The 13,692-nt window shown below is 39.4% G+C and overlaps 1 protein-coding gene across 1 annotated transcript in view; it reads left to right on the top strand.

Moving 5' to 3' along the window:
* The window catches only part of TBC1D5 (TBC1 domain family member 5), a 317,175-nt gene that overhangs the window by 261,034 nt on the left and 42,449 nt on the right, over nt 1-13,692 (top strand). Inside the window, exons 17-18 of the mRNA XM_082289383.1 lie at nt 1,983-2,254; nt 13,105-13,268. Of these exons, the coding sequence (XP_082145509.1) occupies nt 1,983-2,254; nt 13,105-13,268 (436 nt within the window). The remainder of the gene's footprint in view (nt 1-1,982; nt 2,255-13,104; nt 13,269-13,692) is intronic.

Raw genomic sequence — 13,692 nt, 5'->3', positions numbered from 1 at the left:
AGTGGAGCCAAATCAGCTATAACCAGAAATTCCATTTTGTGCTGCAGCAAAGATCCAGCACTGTGATACACCAGCAATCCTTGGATCGGTCAGTGCAGGCACCACGTGGAGCGAGCACACTACAGAAATCTCTGGATTTCTTTTAGGGTCAGGGTCAGCAGACTTCTGCTTCTCACCCAGAAGCCACCAAACATCCAAAACTCTCCTCCTCCCCTTCAGCTGGGGGGTGCAAACCTGGCCTCAGCAAAGCACCTGCAGCTTTTGTGCATCAGCAATTGTTTGAGTCATTAACCATTAACATTTCAGTCTCACAACTTCTCAGTTTGCTTTTGAAACCATTTGGACCTCCTGCAAGGGTATTTTGTAGTTCTGCAGATGCTTTCCGCATAGTGACTTTGTCACTCATTCTCAGGTGACTATGGAAAGACTTTTTGTAACACCAGCAGCTATCAATACGATGGGGAGAGACAGAAACATCCTGTAATTATTATTCAGCAATCATTCCTTCCCAGCTTCCATAAACTGGGAAGCAACATTTGGTCCCAGTCTCTGCACTACTGTTCCTCCTAAAAAATTCTAGATGCCATCTTTCTTCATCACCAGTATATGGCAGAAGTGCCCCCATACAGCTTGGGGCTGTATCTTGTGAGTGTGCAGGTTCTCATACTTCTTTCTGATAGCTCTCCTTTTCCATCTATTCTGAGTATCCTGATTCTGAACAACTCAGCTGTTGTTATTTTCTGGATGTGCTCTATAAGTGTGTGCATGTTTGTATTGTGTATTCTAAAAAAAATCTCTGGAGACAAATAGAGAAATTATAGGAAAAGCAAAATCAAAATTAGTCTTCCAGGTGTCTGCAGAAGTTACAAGTTACCCGTATTAATTCATTTGTAGTTTATTTTTAGTTTAACTTCCCCAAAACATTGTAAAGCTATTTTTCCCCAGTAATCACTGGATTGTGTTGGTTTTAATACATTTCTTCATGTTTTTAAAGGACAGCTCTTTATATCATAAAAATACAGATTAGTAAAATAAAACCTCAGGAGTGAAAAGATCTTTGTGGTTGTGATATATTTCTGTGAAGGGTATTTCAAGCATTAATTATATACAGCAGGAAATTATTGCATGAATAGATAGGAATGGCTTTGCTGATCTGTGGGTTGTGTGAACACTTCCACTGGGAATTAGAAGGTTCTTTGCCTCTTTATTTTAGACAAATTAAATGGTTTGAAAATTTCCTCATTCTTAATGTTGCATATAACTGAAGTGAATTAAATAGCCCTGTAGTTAAAAATAAAAAGCAACAATGATAATGATTCAGTGTATGTGTTATACCCTGAAGCAGTTCTTCAGCAAAATCTCTTTAGAAATCAGGATTCCTGTTAAAAAGTGCTTGGCTTGAAATGAATGGGCTGGGCAGAAGGTGAACTCAGAGCAAGAGATATCTAGCTCTGCTAACCTAAAAGTACAGTCTAATGTTAGCTTTGTTTGCTGAAAGAAATGTTTGGGGTTGAGTCATTTTAAACATTGGAGAGAATTTAATCTAGCAGAAATAAATATTAAAGCAGTCTTCAAATAAGTGCAAAAAATCAATTTTATAAAGTTTTTGATTCTGTAGAGCCTAGATTGCTTTTTGTCACTTTTTTTTTTTCTTTTTTTTTTTTTTTAATTTAGAAAGGCAATTTAAGGACATTGGTACAAACTCACTTTGTTTGGGGTTAGTCTGCATTTTTCAAGGAGAAGGACCAAAAATTTTGTCCACTACTGGTTGGAAAAAATGCATACCACACCATGCATACCACACCCAGTCCCTGTGGTCTCTGGTCTCTGTGTGTATTCCAGTGCAACTGTAGTAAAGCACCTTCTTTGTAACATTCAAATCTTGGATTTTTATCTCCCAGTTTTGAAGAATGTTGCATGTATGGCTGTGCCTGTCCAAACCATTGGCAATGATGTGATAATTTCTCCTCTTCTTTTCTCAGTGCCAGTGCTAAGGCCGCCCCTCTGAACATTAACAAAGTCTCCAACAGCTTACTGAATTTTGGCCGAAAGCTCATTGCTCCAGCCATGGCTTCAGGTGGGGCAGTGGGCACTCCTGCCAGCGGGAGCAGCTTCCCTCCCTCTTCAATGCCAACCAGGAGCACAGTGGAAGTCCCCCAGCCCCAGCAGCACCACCAGCAGCAGCAGCACCACCACCAGTCACAGCAGCAGAGGATGATGAAGTCTGAAAGCATGCCAGTTCAGCTGGGCAAAGGTAAAGGGGAGAGGTGTGGCAGTGCAGTGACTGAGGGAAGCTTTGTCGTACATCTTCAGGGCTGAAGAAAGTTCTTTCTTCTATTGATTTTTATATCAGCGTGTACATATTTGGAGGAAACAGCAAAAAAAAGTATTTTGTTAGGCAGGATGCCTATGCCAAGTACAACAGCACATTTGCAGTGCAATACGGAATTAGGTGTAATCTCAAGAATATACAAATACTATAAGAAGTTTTGAACCTTTAAAAATATATTAACCAGAAACTGCATCAGACAGACCAACAAACTACATCATTACCATAAACATGAGCCAAGTAATTTTTCAGGTTTTTAAATGCAACTTATTTTTAACTGGGAAACTTATTTCATATATGTTTTTTCGGGTTATTGGCAAAAAATCCCATGCATAACAGTATTAGGTAAATACATAATAATAAGTGAAGGAAGTTAGAGAGTAATTGTTAATAAACAAATTCTTATTCCCTTTAGAATGTGCGGAGTTTATTTAAGAAATTATTTGAGCCATAGCATGAATTTATCTTTTAGTAATTTGTGATGGCCCTCTGCACTTTATTTAGTAAACGCTGCATCTTTTTCTTAAGCCTTTCTTCTTGTATTTCTTGAGGACAGCTTACTCAAACAACAAACTCACAAGCTCAGCTTTGGTAGTTGTTTGCTATACTCTGCCACGCTCAAGGTAGGTTACTGCTTTTCATCTTCAGCCAGCCCATGGCAGTATGTGCTTTTCAAGGAGTATGTAGAGCAAAACAGTATCTGCTGCATTTGGCAACTCACCCAGTGTCATGATTATGAGCTTGAGGGCTGGTGCTGGTTGCCCTGAACCATTGCATAGGATTGCATCTTTTTTTTTTCACCAGATTTGAAAGTGTGAGAGAAGGGAAATAACACTTCATAGCTGAAGTTGGTGTTCCTTCTCTTTCCTGTGGCACCCATATGGTCCGAAGGTCCTTTCATGATGCATGGCATCCCCAGCAGACACTGAGGGAGCAGAACTGAAAGGTGCAGCTGTTCTTTTGGAGCAGACACATACAGGCATTTCTGCAAGGGCCACTGCAGCTGCTTGGCAAAATCCATATATGCAGCTTCTCTCAGAATCACCCAAGAATCTCAGAAATTGCTCCAGCAAGGGTTTTACAGTGAAACTGAAGTGCGGTGAAACTTTGATGCAAATCCTGTCACAACAATGGAAGTAAAATTAGGTGTAGAATAAAATTATTTACACCGTTTCGGAGAGACTTTCTCTTTGCTTTTTTAAAAGTTTTCCATTGTTCCCTTATCACATTATTCTCTTTTTCCCTCTTGAGTTTAAAAGTGGTCCTTGGGTGGCTGTTTCTTTCCCTGCTTAATATAATAAAAGCATATAATTTGAAGCAACTTCTATATAGATGGAGCTGATTGTTGCTTAATCTTGATGTGGCTGCTAAAGGATGGCTTGTTATATGTGCCAATTAACATATTGTATCGTCAGGAAATGTACCTGATACTTTCCATACAAGAATCAGAATAAAAAATTGTAGTTATGTTTGGTCATTGTCATGTACAAGCTGTGCACATATTTCTCTATCAACAGGGATATGGAGATTTGGTAAAGTTATGAAGAATTTATGATGTAGGGCATAAAGCATTTTCATGGTAAGAGGAAAAAACATACTGCAGCTTCTTCTTAGTGTATTCTGTCTATCCATATTTGGTACAGCCTTTTCAGAAGTAATTTAAGGGCAACAAAATGTAAATAAACAATTTTTTTAATAGGTTCAGATGACAGAGGTTTTTTTTACATTTTAGTGCCATGCTTGTTGTTCCAGACCTGTACAGTTATAAGTATTTTGCCTATAATTGTATAGAAATTTTAAATTACGGCAGCTATGTTTGCAAGTGCCATAATCTATATTTTTAAAGACACACAAAAAATAACAAAAGGAAATATAAAGTGTTTTAGAGGCTCCCCAGTGAATTCTCTCTGAAGTAAGTTTAAATATTTAGCAAAAAATTCCCTATTTGCAATGACACTGTGGTGGAGACAGGCTAAAAAGCCTTTTGAAGTTTGATGCAGGAACATCTGTAAACAACTCTACACAATCTCCATCACACCTTAAAAGCAAGATTAAGTCTTTTCAGTTCCATGGAGGACAATAACACCACCTCAAGAAAGAGCTCTACAGCAACTCCAGTGAATGAGGGCACTCTCCACAGCTATGAGAAGCTGCCAGTACTTCTATCCCAGGCCTTGAGATTTAGGATTTACTCTCAGAAGTGTACTTGTTCCACCCATGTTTGTGCTGACTTTTTAGCTTCTACACTGGTTTTTTTCTAGCTCTGGATTCTGCTGTAGGTTCTGAGTATCTAAAAGCTATTTAGCATGGTTTGGAAATCCAACGCTCCCAAGTTACTAACTAGCTGTCACTAATTGTCTCCTGTTCTTGTTCTTCGCTGTGTTTTCAGCTCTCCTCAGCCTCCTGGAGCTTGGTTATTTAGCTGAGGTAGGCAGAGGCATGGATTTAGGATTTAAATTGATAGACATTTGCACTTCCAGTTGATCTAATACTGACAGATGTTCAGTTGGACAGTGTACCAGGCCAAAGTGCTGTAAATCTTACAGGCATCAAGACGTAAAATAAGTCATCCATTTTTCTTGTGTTGGTCCTTTCAGGTTTTGAATGCTCAAGTAGTGCTGATAATTTAAATTAATATTGTAGAGATTTGTAAATTTGAAGAGATTAAATTAATTGGCTGATCTACTTTGTGAAGAAGTCCTTGGTAAACAAAACACCTTGCAGGACTGTCAAAATAATCTTATCCCAGCTTTAACAGCTCTATTTTAACAGAGTTACCACTCACAAACCAGCTATCATTCATGTTGCCATACTCTAGATGAGGGATGATTGGGTTACATGATCAGTTGTAATTATTTCTTAGTCCAAAGTTTTGGTACTTGCTGAATTTCTGTCAGAAAAAAAAAGCATATAATTTAGATAATGTAAATGGAAAAACCCAACCATAATTGCAAGCCTGTAATTCCAGATGAGTCTTCAGCATTACAAATCACAGTTGAACAAAGTATCCAGACACCTAATTGGAAATTCAGTTCCTCCTAATAATATATTAATCCCATTCAGGCTGTCCTCAGCACAGAACAAGATCGGGTATCATTACTGATTACTTATGCAAGATAGCCTGCTAACAGAAGAGGGATTGAAATATTCTCTTGATCCTGCACAGTGAAGTAATTTGTTGGCACAAAAGTTGAATTCAAATATTAAGTTCATTGGATTTTCAGTTGAGGTGGTTATTTTGAAAGATAAAAATACTGATAATGAAAAAACCATGGAAAAAAAGCAGAATCATTGCCCTTTGTGTTCCAGTGGATCCTTCATCATTCAGAAACTGGATATTCTTCGATTACCAAATGGCAGTGCATTGCCAAGAAAGAAAAGCATTTCTCTTTTTCTTCCTCCCTGATAGCGCCAGATACAGTTTTCCTTCTAGGTTATTTCACGGTGAAACCCAAAAGGCTTTTGATTTGAGTGCAGCTTAACCACTAGGACATATTAGAGGACCAGTTCGAAGATAAAATTCTGCCAAAACTGTGATTAGCTATTTAAACAGTTTCCAGGCTACTGTTTGTTTTTATGAGTTGATACTACTGTGGCATTTATTGTAACACAAGCAGAATTTCTGCAGTCACTGCATATGCCCTAAAGACATGATCCCCCTATTTAGAATTATTTATGAAGTGTCTCTAGAAAATGAGTATGCTTTTCATATGGATAAAGAAATTGTCCTTATTAATAGCAGAACTGAGTACAAAAAGGAATAAAACACATATTGACAAATGGGGTTATTTTCCTTTTCTAAAAACATATAAATATACATATTATTAGGTAATTATGAAATTTTTTGACAGTAAGGATACAGGTTCTGAGCATCTCATGGAGTGTCTCTCCAAGAGAGACATGGAGTGAGTCCAGTGGAGGGCTCCAAAGAAGATTAGGGGGCTGAAGCACCTCACTTATGGGAAAGCTGAGGGAGCTGGAACTGTTTAGCCTGGAGAAGACAAGATAGAGAGGGGATAGTATCTAAATGGAGGTGTGAGGAGGATGGAGCCAGGCTCTTCTTGGTGGTGCCAAGCAGTAGGACAAGAGGCAATGGGCAGAAACTGATGCACAGGAAATTCCACCTGAACGTGAGGGAGAACTTCTTTACTGTGCAAGTGACCGTGCATTGGAACAGATTGCCCAGAGAAGTTGTGGAGTCCCCTTTCCTGGAGATACTCAAAAGCCATCAGGACACAGTCCTGGGTAATGTGCTCTAGGGGACCCTGCTTGAGCAGGGGGCTTGGGCCAGGTGACCTCCAGTGGTCTCTTCCAACCTCAGCCATTCTGTGATGCTCCCAAATCGCAGAATGACACTGTCTGTGTAAAGTGCCAGCGACAAAACGGTTTTGACTCGTTCATTAAGTTTAGATTTTTATCTAAATCATCGCTTAAAAGCCCTGGAGTTCTGCAGCCTATGACTACTGGTTATCCAACCTTCCCGTTTCCTTTTGCCTGTCCCTACAGGGCTCTCTCACAATGTCCTTTCTGTTCAAAGCAGGGTGCTCCGGCTGAACCCCCAAAGCTGCGGCTCTTCCCTCCGGCGAGCTGCAGCGGCGGGGCCGCGCTAACGCTGTTGTTTGTTTGCCAGGCGAGGCGGGCGAGGCGGCGCCGCCGGGGCCGGCCCAGGCCCAGCAGCAACCCCCGGCCACCACAGGTAGGCCCGGGCGGCGCCCGCCGTCACTGCCACTGTCCCTCCACCGAGCGCCGCTGTTGTGCCGGGAGAGAGCTCGGCTCCGCCGCGTCCCTCCCGACCGCTCTGTGCGTGTGTGTGTGTGTGTCTGTGTCTGTCTGTGTGTGTGTGTGTGTGTGTCTGTGTGTCTGTGTGTCTGTGTGTGTGTGTGTCTGTGTGTGTGTGTGTGTCTGTGTCTGTGTCTGTCTGTGTGTGTGTGTGTGTCTGTGTGTCTGTGTGTCTGTGTGTGTGTGTGTCTGTGTCTGTGTCTGTGTGTGTGTCTGTGTGTGTGTGTGTGTCTGTGTGTGTGTGTGTCTGTGTGTGTGTGTGTGTCTGTGTGTGTGTGTGTGTCTGTGTCTGTGTCTGTCTGTGTGTGTGTGTGTGTCTGTGTGTCTGTGTGTCTGTGTGTGTGTGTGTCTGTGTCTGTGTCTGTGTGTGTGTCTGTGTGTGTGTGTGTGTCTGTGTGTGTGTGTGTGTGTGTGTGTGTGTGTCTGTGTGTGTGTGTGTCTGTGTCTGTCTGTGTGTGTGTGTGTCTGTGTGTGTGTGTGTGTGTGTGTCTGTGTGTGTGTCTGTCTGTGTGTGTGTGTGTCTGTGTCTGTCTGTCTGTATCTGTGTCCGTGTCTGTCTGTCTGTGTGTCTGTCTCTGAATGTGTCTCTGTGTTTGTCTCTGAATGTGTCTGTGTCTGTCTGTGTGTGTGTCTGCGTCTGCGTCTCTGTGTCTGTGTCTCTGTGTGTGTCGCTGTGTGTCTGTATCTGTCTGTGTGTCCATGTCTGTGTGTCTGTCTGTGTGTGTCTGTCTCTGAATGTGTCTCTGTGTTTGTCTCTGTGTCTGTCTCTGGGTGTGTGTCTCTGTGTGTCCGTCTGTGTCTGTCTGTGTGACTATGTCTGTGTCTGTGTCTCTGTGTGTGTCTCTGTGTCCGTCTGTGTCCGTGTGTCTGCGTGTGTCCGTGTGTCCGTGTGCGTCTGTGTATGTGTGTCTGCCCGTGTCCGTGTGTGTGTCTGTGTGGTGTGTGTGTCTGTGTGGTGTGTGTGTCTGTATCTGTGTGTGTCTCTGTGTGTGTGTCTGTGCATGTGTGTGTCTCTGTGTCTGTGTCCCCTCACTGGCATCCGCTGTGCGTCAGCGTCCATCTGCGTTACAAATCTCTATGTGCTTGCACTTTGTAGCCCATTTCACACTCTGTCATTGGGGGGCAATTCCACCATCACTGTCCCTTTTAGCTGCATTACTTCCCTCTTGTTATATTTGGGGCAGATATTTTGGACCGAATGTCTACTGTAGTGCACTTAACTTACCTGCCTTGGATGAAATAAAAAGCATATGGATTTGTGTGATGAGGTGGCTTGAATGAATTTTAAAAGTGCTGGAAGCCTTTGTTCCAATTTCACTGTAGGAGAAAAAGGGAAACTAATTTATCTGAAAAGTTTCATAAAACTCATCTCATTCTTTTTGCAAATTTTAATACCCTACATCCTGACTATGGCCAATACAGACAGATGAGCAGATCTGAATGGTTTTGAATTATATATGGTGCCATACTTCTGTTCTTCTTGGTATCTTTGTCCTTACTCTCCTTATAATTATGAAAGCTATTCTTTTCCTCTGTAGGGACCAAACAGAATGAGCCATCAGTTTTGTGTGTCTTTTTTGCATCTTCCTCTGATTTTTCATATATTTTAGCAGGGACCTCCAAAGTTCCTGATTATATCCCCCATAATTTAACTCAAACTTAGTAAGATCTGAAGCTCACTTTCCTTTTATTGTAAGTCTTCTCCTCCTCGGCATCACCTTTTACTTTATTATATGGCCTTATTATTGATCACATTAAATTTAAATTATCATTCTTTTCAAGATGTTGTAGGTCTCCACAATACCAACAGGTTGGTCCCTTTTTCCATTGCCACATCTGTGTGTTTTCCAAAAACATCTGTGTGTTTTCCAAATGACTTTCAGGCAGAGTATTTGTAACCCTGGGGTCAGTCCCAGTATCATTAGCAACACTCAAGTTGTGAGCCACTTAGAAGCCAGCACATGGAGATAACGTTGCTCCTTTTTGCCTCAGAAATGGATATATTTTTAGAGTGTGAAATCCTGTGCATCATTACTGTGAACTATTTATGCATTTTAATGTGCATAAATATATTTTTGAGACATCCTACGCAGTAATGTGTTCTGACTGCTGCGTCAGGGATCCTTACGTATTTGTTCTGTGTGCTTCATAGGCATGTATTTGATTTCCATGTTTATGGGGTTTATTCAGCCTGTTTTATATAGGTTTTAGGACCTTCTGGTATATGCTTAGCTGGTCAAAGATTAGATTTCTCCTTTTTTTTTTAAGGAGCCATAATGTATTTATCTGATATTGACAGAATGAGTAGATGAAAATGAGAGTTTTGATTCAGTGGTGTTCTCAGGTTGGTGATTAAGCTGCTAAAGAAGAAGGACATGAAGTTGTCTGGTTATTAATTGTACTTTATTGCAAACTTCCTGAATTTTGATTCCACATGAGGGGTAAGACTTCATTTTTCTTTTTCTTCTTTTTTTTTTTTTCCTGAGGAATAACCCAAAATTAGAAACTCGTATCCCATTACCTTCTTGTGAAGCTATTGAGTGAGCAGAATGTACCACACTGCACATTAAGAAATATGTAGAATCAGTAAGACACACAATGGAGAAGGTACAAATGGCATTTGTGTCATTGTCCTAAGATCCCGAAATCTGCACGTTGGTGCTACAGTGTTGTTTCCAAACTCATGTGAGGGTTGTTAAGGCCTTGGTGCATAAATAATGCATCTGAAGGACTTCAGAAGAAACATGGTGACTCCATTAAATGTTGTTGCAGACGCTTCGTTTAAGAGTTGGACTCGATGATCCTTGTGGGTCCCTTCCAAGTGAGAATATTCTGTGATTCATTAAATTTCTGTTTTGGGAAAATCATACATGCCTTTTTTTTTTTTTTTTTCTCCCCCACATTAAGGAAAACACATACGTTTGGTGTGACGTGTCTTTTGGCTTTCTTATTTGGAGTTGTAAAAACAATGACGCCTCTGGAAAATAGAAAAGCCTATCACAATCCAAGAATTCTGCTTTATGACTTGCAACATACTGTAATTATTCATAAGTGCTGTTCTTTCTGTCTTCTCAATCATATCCCCAAATAATCCATGTCACAGCACTGTTCACAGGATTAGATTCAGAATAAAAAGATAGTGTTTCCTAATGATAATTTTCCCAGATTTGCTTATTCTTGCAGAAGGACCGGGTGCATCCTAGCCGTTCTTACTTGGGTATAAAACATACAGATATAGTATTTTTATCACTTCTGGTTTACTGTATCTCTGTTGTAGTTAAACTAGATCTTGTATGGCTCTTACTTTTTACTTTTATTATATATTTTAAATGCCATAAGAACCAGATTGTTTAAAGCTCTTGGTGTTATTTGGGCAAATTCCCTTTTAGGACAGTTGTGTTATTCTATCTACAAAATCTTGTTTGGCTATGAAAGTAGTTGCATATTCTGTTCCTCTGAACTGTGATCCATCTTTTGAAGTGTAGCTATTTGCAGTGGCCATGAGGACATTTCTCTGTCTTTTCAATTTTTTACTATATTTTTATAGATAGAGCTGAAAGAGTATGCAAAAAAAATCTTCACACATCATTTTTTTCCATTTTTTTAGCAATGTGTATTTTTCATGTGTGTGGGTTCCTCAGTTATATATAAAGTGTTCTTCTCTCAATATTTTCTGTGATTTTTTGTCACATAATCTGCTTATTTGCAGGTGAAGTGTGTTAAGTGCAGGCCATGCAGTGAAGAGTATGTGAAAAATACACTTTGCTCATTGTTTAACTTTTTTTGTTGGTTTTTTTTCAATCTTGACCCTATCGGGAATATATCTTCTTATTACTAGGATGGTAAAGAGAGACTATTTAATCTGATATACACTTAATAAATACTTTCCTGTTACACTTTACTCTGTCCACCAAATAGATTTTTTTTACATTTAGCATTTATATTGGCTGCTCTTGCTTAGCTGTGTGAATTGCTTTTATAAATGCTTTATTTGCTAAAACATGTGATTCCATCTGTTCCAAGACTATTTTTAAGTTTACCTACTGCAAAACCACACTTCCATTGTAAATTGCCACTATGAAATGCATAAAAAGTCTTCTTCTTACATAAAGGCAACTGTAAGGGTAATGGTGTTGCCAAGTGACATGATTTTATCCTAAAATTAGAAATCTTCTAAAAATTTCCATGTGAATGAATTATTTTTGCTGTTTGCCATGAAGTGTTTTCTCTTTTTTCATCTCCAGGATTATTTACAGTATACCTGATTAATGCATATCCCATTTTTCTATAAAATGTGAAAGCAAAAGTTAAGTGAGATCTACAACAGCCTCTATCTTAAGGAAACTCTTAAGGAAACTCCTCAGACTAAGTGGTAGGTAGTAAGTGCCTGGAGGAGGACTGTGAAGAAAAAGAAAAATCCAGTTGGATGAAGTTGGTGGGAAGTAAAGAATATATAAAGTAAAAAGTTAGAATAAGAAGTTGCAGAAGAGACAGTGTGGAGGGATCTGAAGAAGAGGTGCAGGCAGACAGGAAGGTCCACAGAAGCATGAGAAGCAGGACATAAAATGTAGGAGGGTCATGGGAGACGTGGGCAGAATAAAGCAACAGAGAATGAATGTCAAGATAGGAAGCAGTTTATATGAGTTTTCTTCTAGAAAATGTTTAGAATATTAAACCCAGATCCTTTCATGAGTTTTGTCGTTTAAGGTCTGTTTATTCAATGTCACGTTTTGTTCTTTGCTAGTTCGATCTCTTTGCATTTAGCAGTCTCCTTGCAAAAAGTGTATTTCAACTAAATCTGTAATTATTCCCTTAAGAAAATGTGAATGATTTAGTTGCAGAGGATCATACTTGATGCTATAGATGGTAGCATGAAAGCACGCCAAAAACAAAGGAAAGGAAAAAGGAGAACATAAACCCTCTCATCAGAATAGCCATCAAACAATAGACAGGAAGAGTTCTTGAGCATTAGCTTTATGTGCTATTTAACTTTTTTCCAGAATGGAAAACTCTGCAGTTTCATGGAGTCATTCTATCTTGACTTCATCATACACATGATAAAAAGATTTTTTAAACTAGCATCTCTCCTAAGGCTACATTTTCTTAATGAAAGTTGATGTAAACTGACATACTGGGGGATATTTCCTCCTGGAACTAATGAAAACAAAACTTTAATTTAAATATTTGAAAACACTTTGTAAGCCTGAACTAGAAGAAATGGTCCTTATCAGAGGCTGCCTGACTGCCATGGTGAACTAGCCCAGGCTTTTCCCCAGATGTCTTCACTATGATAGTGGACAATGCTAGATTCTCTTCAAAAGCTCCATGAAATGAGAGTAAGTAACTGGTAGACTTCATCGAAGTGTCTGTTAGGCAGAGATGGCCTTAAAATTTGAAGCATGAGGACTTAAATTTATTTCCAAACTTAACTGTTTAAAGTCTAAATATTGTGATCTAGATCTTCAGTGCCCAACCCACTTTTGGAATCTGAAGTTCTTGTTCTGAGAATTCTTTGCCATGTTTTATAGCTGGAAAAGACTATTTCCATTGTAGTGTTGATGATGTCAGATTTTTTTTTTTTATTATGAGATGGTACTTCTCTCATTTTGCCACACAGGGCATGAAGGTCCTCAGTCTGTGGATATACTAGGGTGCATATAGTGAGGTGGTATTTATATATATGTATGTATTTGTGTGTGTATATGTATACACATAATTTAGCGTATATATAGATATAGGTATGTACTAGATAGTGTATGTTTGTGTATATATTTATATATACACAAAGATTTTGTGTTCTTCTCTCATACAGAAATTAAGTTCCATGTGAGAACAGTCCTTCAATCTCTCAGTGCATGCTGACACACTTCAACATTTCATTCTGTGTTGAGCTGTCTGTGACTCCCAGTCAATGTCAATTAAGACAAGGAAGTATTTGTGGGGAAAAGAAAATGCCCATTGATTAACTCTTTTGGGTTTTTATACTTGCTTTACAGGCCAAAGTTCAAAAATCATCAGTTCATCTCCAAGCATAGAGAGCTTGTCTGGAGGACGTGAATTTACAGGATCTCCACCTTTGTCTGCATCAAAAAAGGATTCCTTTTTCAGCACCATCTCCCGCTCACGTTCCCAAAGCAAAACTATGAGCAGAAAAGAGTCGGTGGGTTCTTTTAAGTTTTTTAATCTATTTTAATGTCACACTGCATTACTTGGTAGAGACACTCATTTCTTCTATACATAGAGCACTTTCACTTGGAAATGTTTCCTTTAGCACACATTAATGGCCACAGCATAAATAAGCTATTTCAACTGTTTGTGCTGAGTGATGTAACCATTATGGCTTCCATCCCATTATCCTACCTGAAATGAAACTGCGAAAGTGCCTGTTGCCTCTGGGAAAGACGAGAGAAGTCCTGTAAGATTTCTTGCTTTGTTACACTTATGTTGTAGTCCTGAAGTTAATAAGCAGTTCAGTGGGAAGCTTGAATGCTCAGCAGATCCAAACATGTCCATCTGTTGTCCCTGAAATTCCTTAATACATCAGAGGTTTCCCAGTGCCTGTAGCATCTGTAGTCTACAGTCAC

This window comes from Coloeus monedula, assembly GCF_965178545.1.
Source record: "Coloeus monedula genome assembly, chromosome: 1".
Lineage (NCBI taxonomy): Eukaryota > Metazoa > Chordata > Aves > Passeriformes > Corvidae > Coloeus > Coloeus monedula.
The sequence above is the reverse complement of the archived record's forward strand: the minus strand, read 5'-3'. Positions and strand labels throughout refer to the sequence as shown.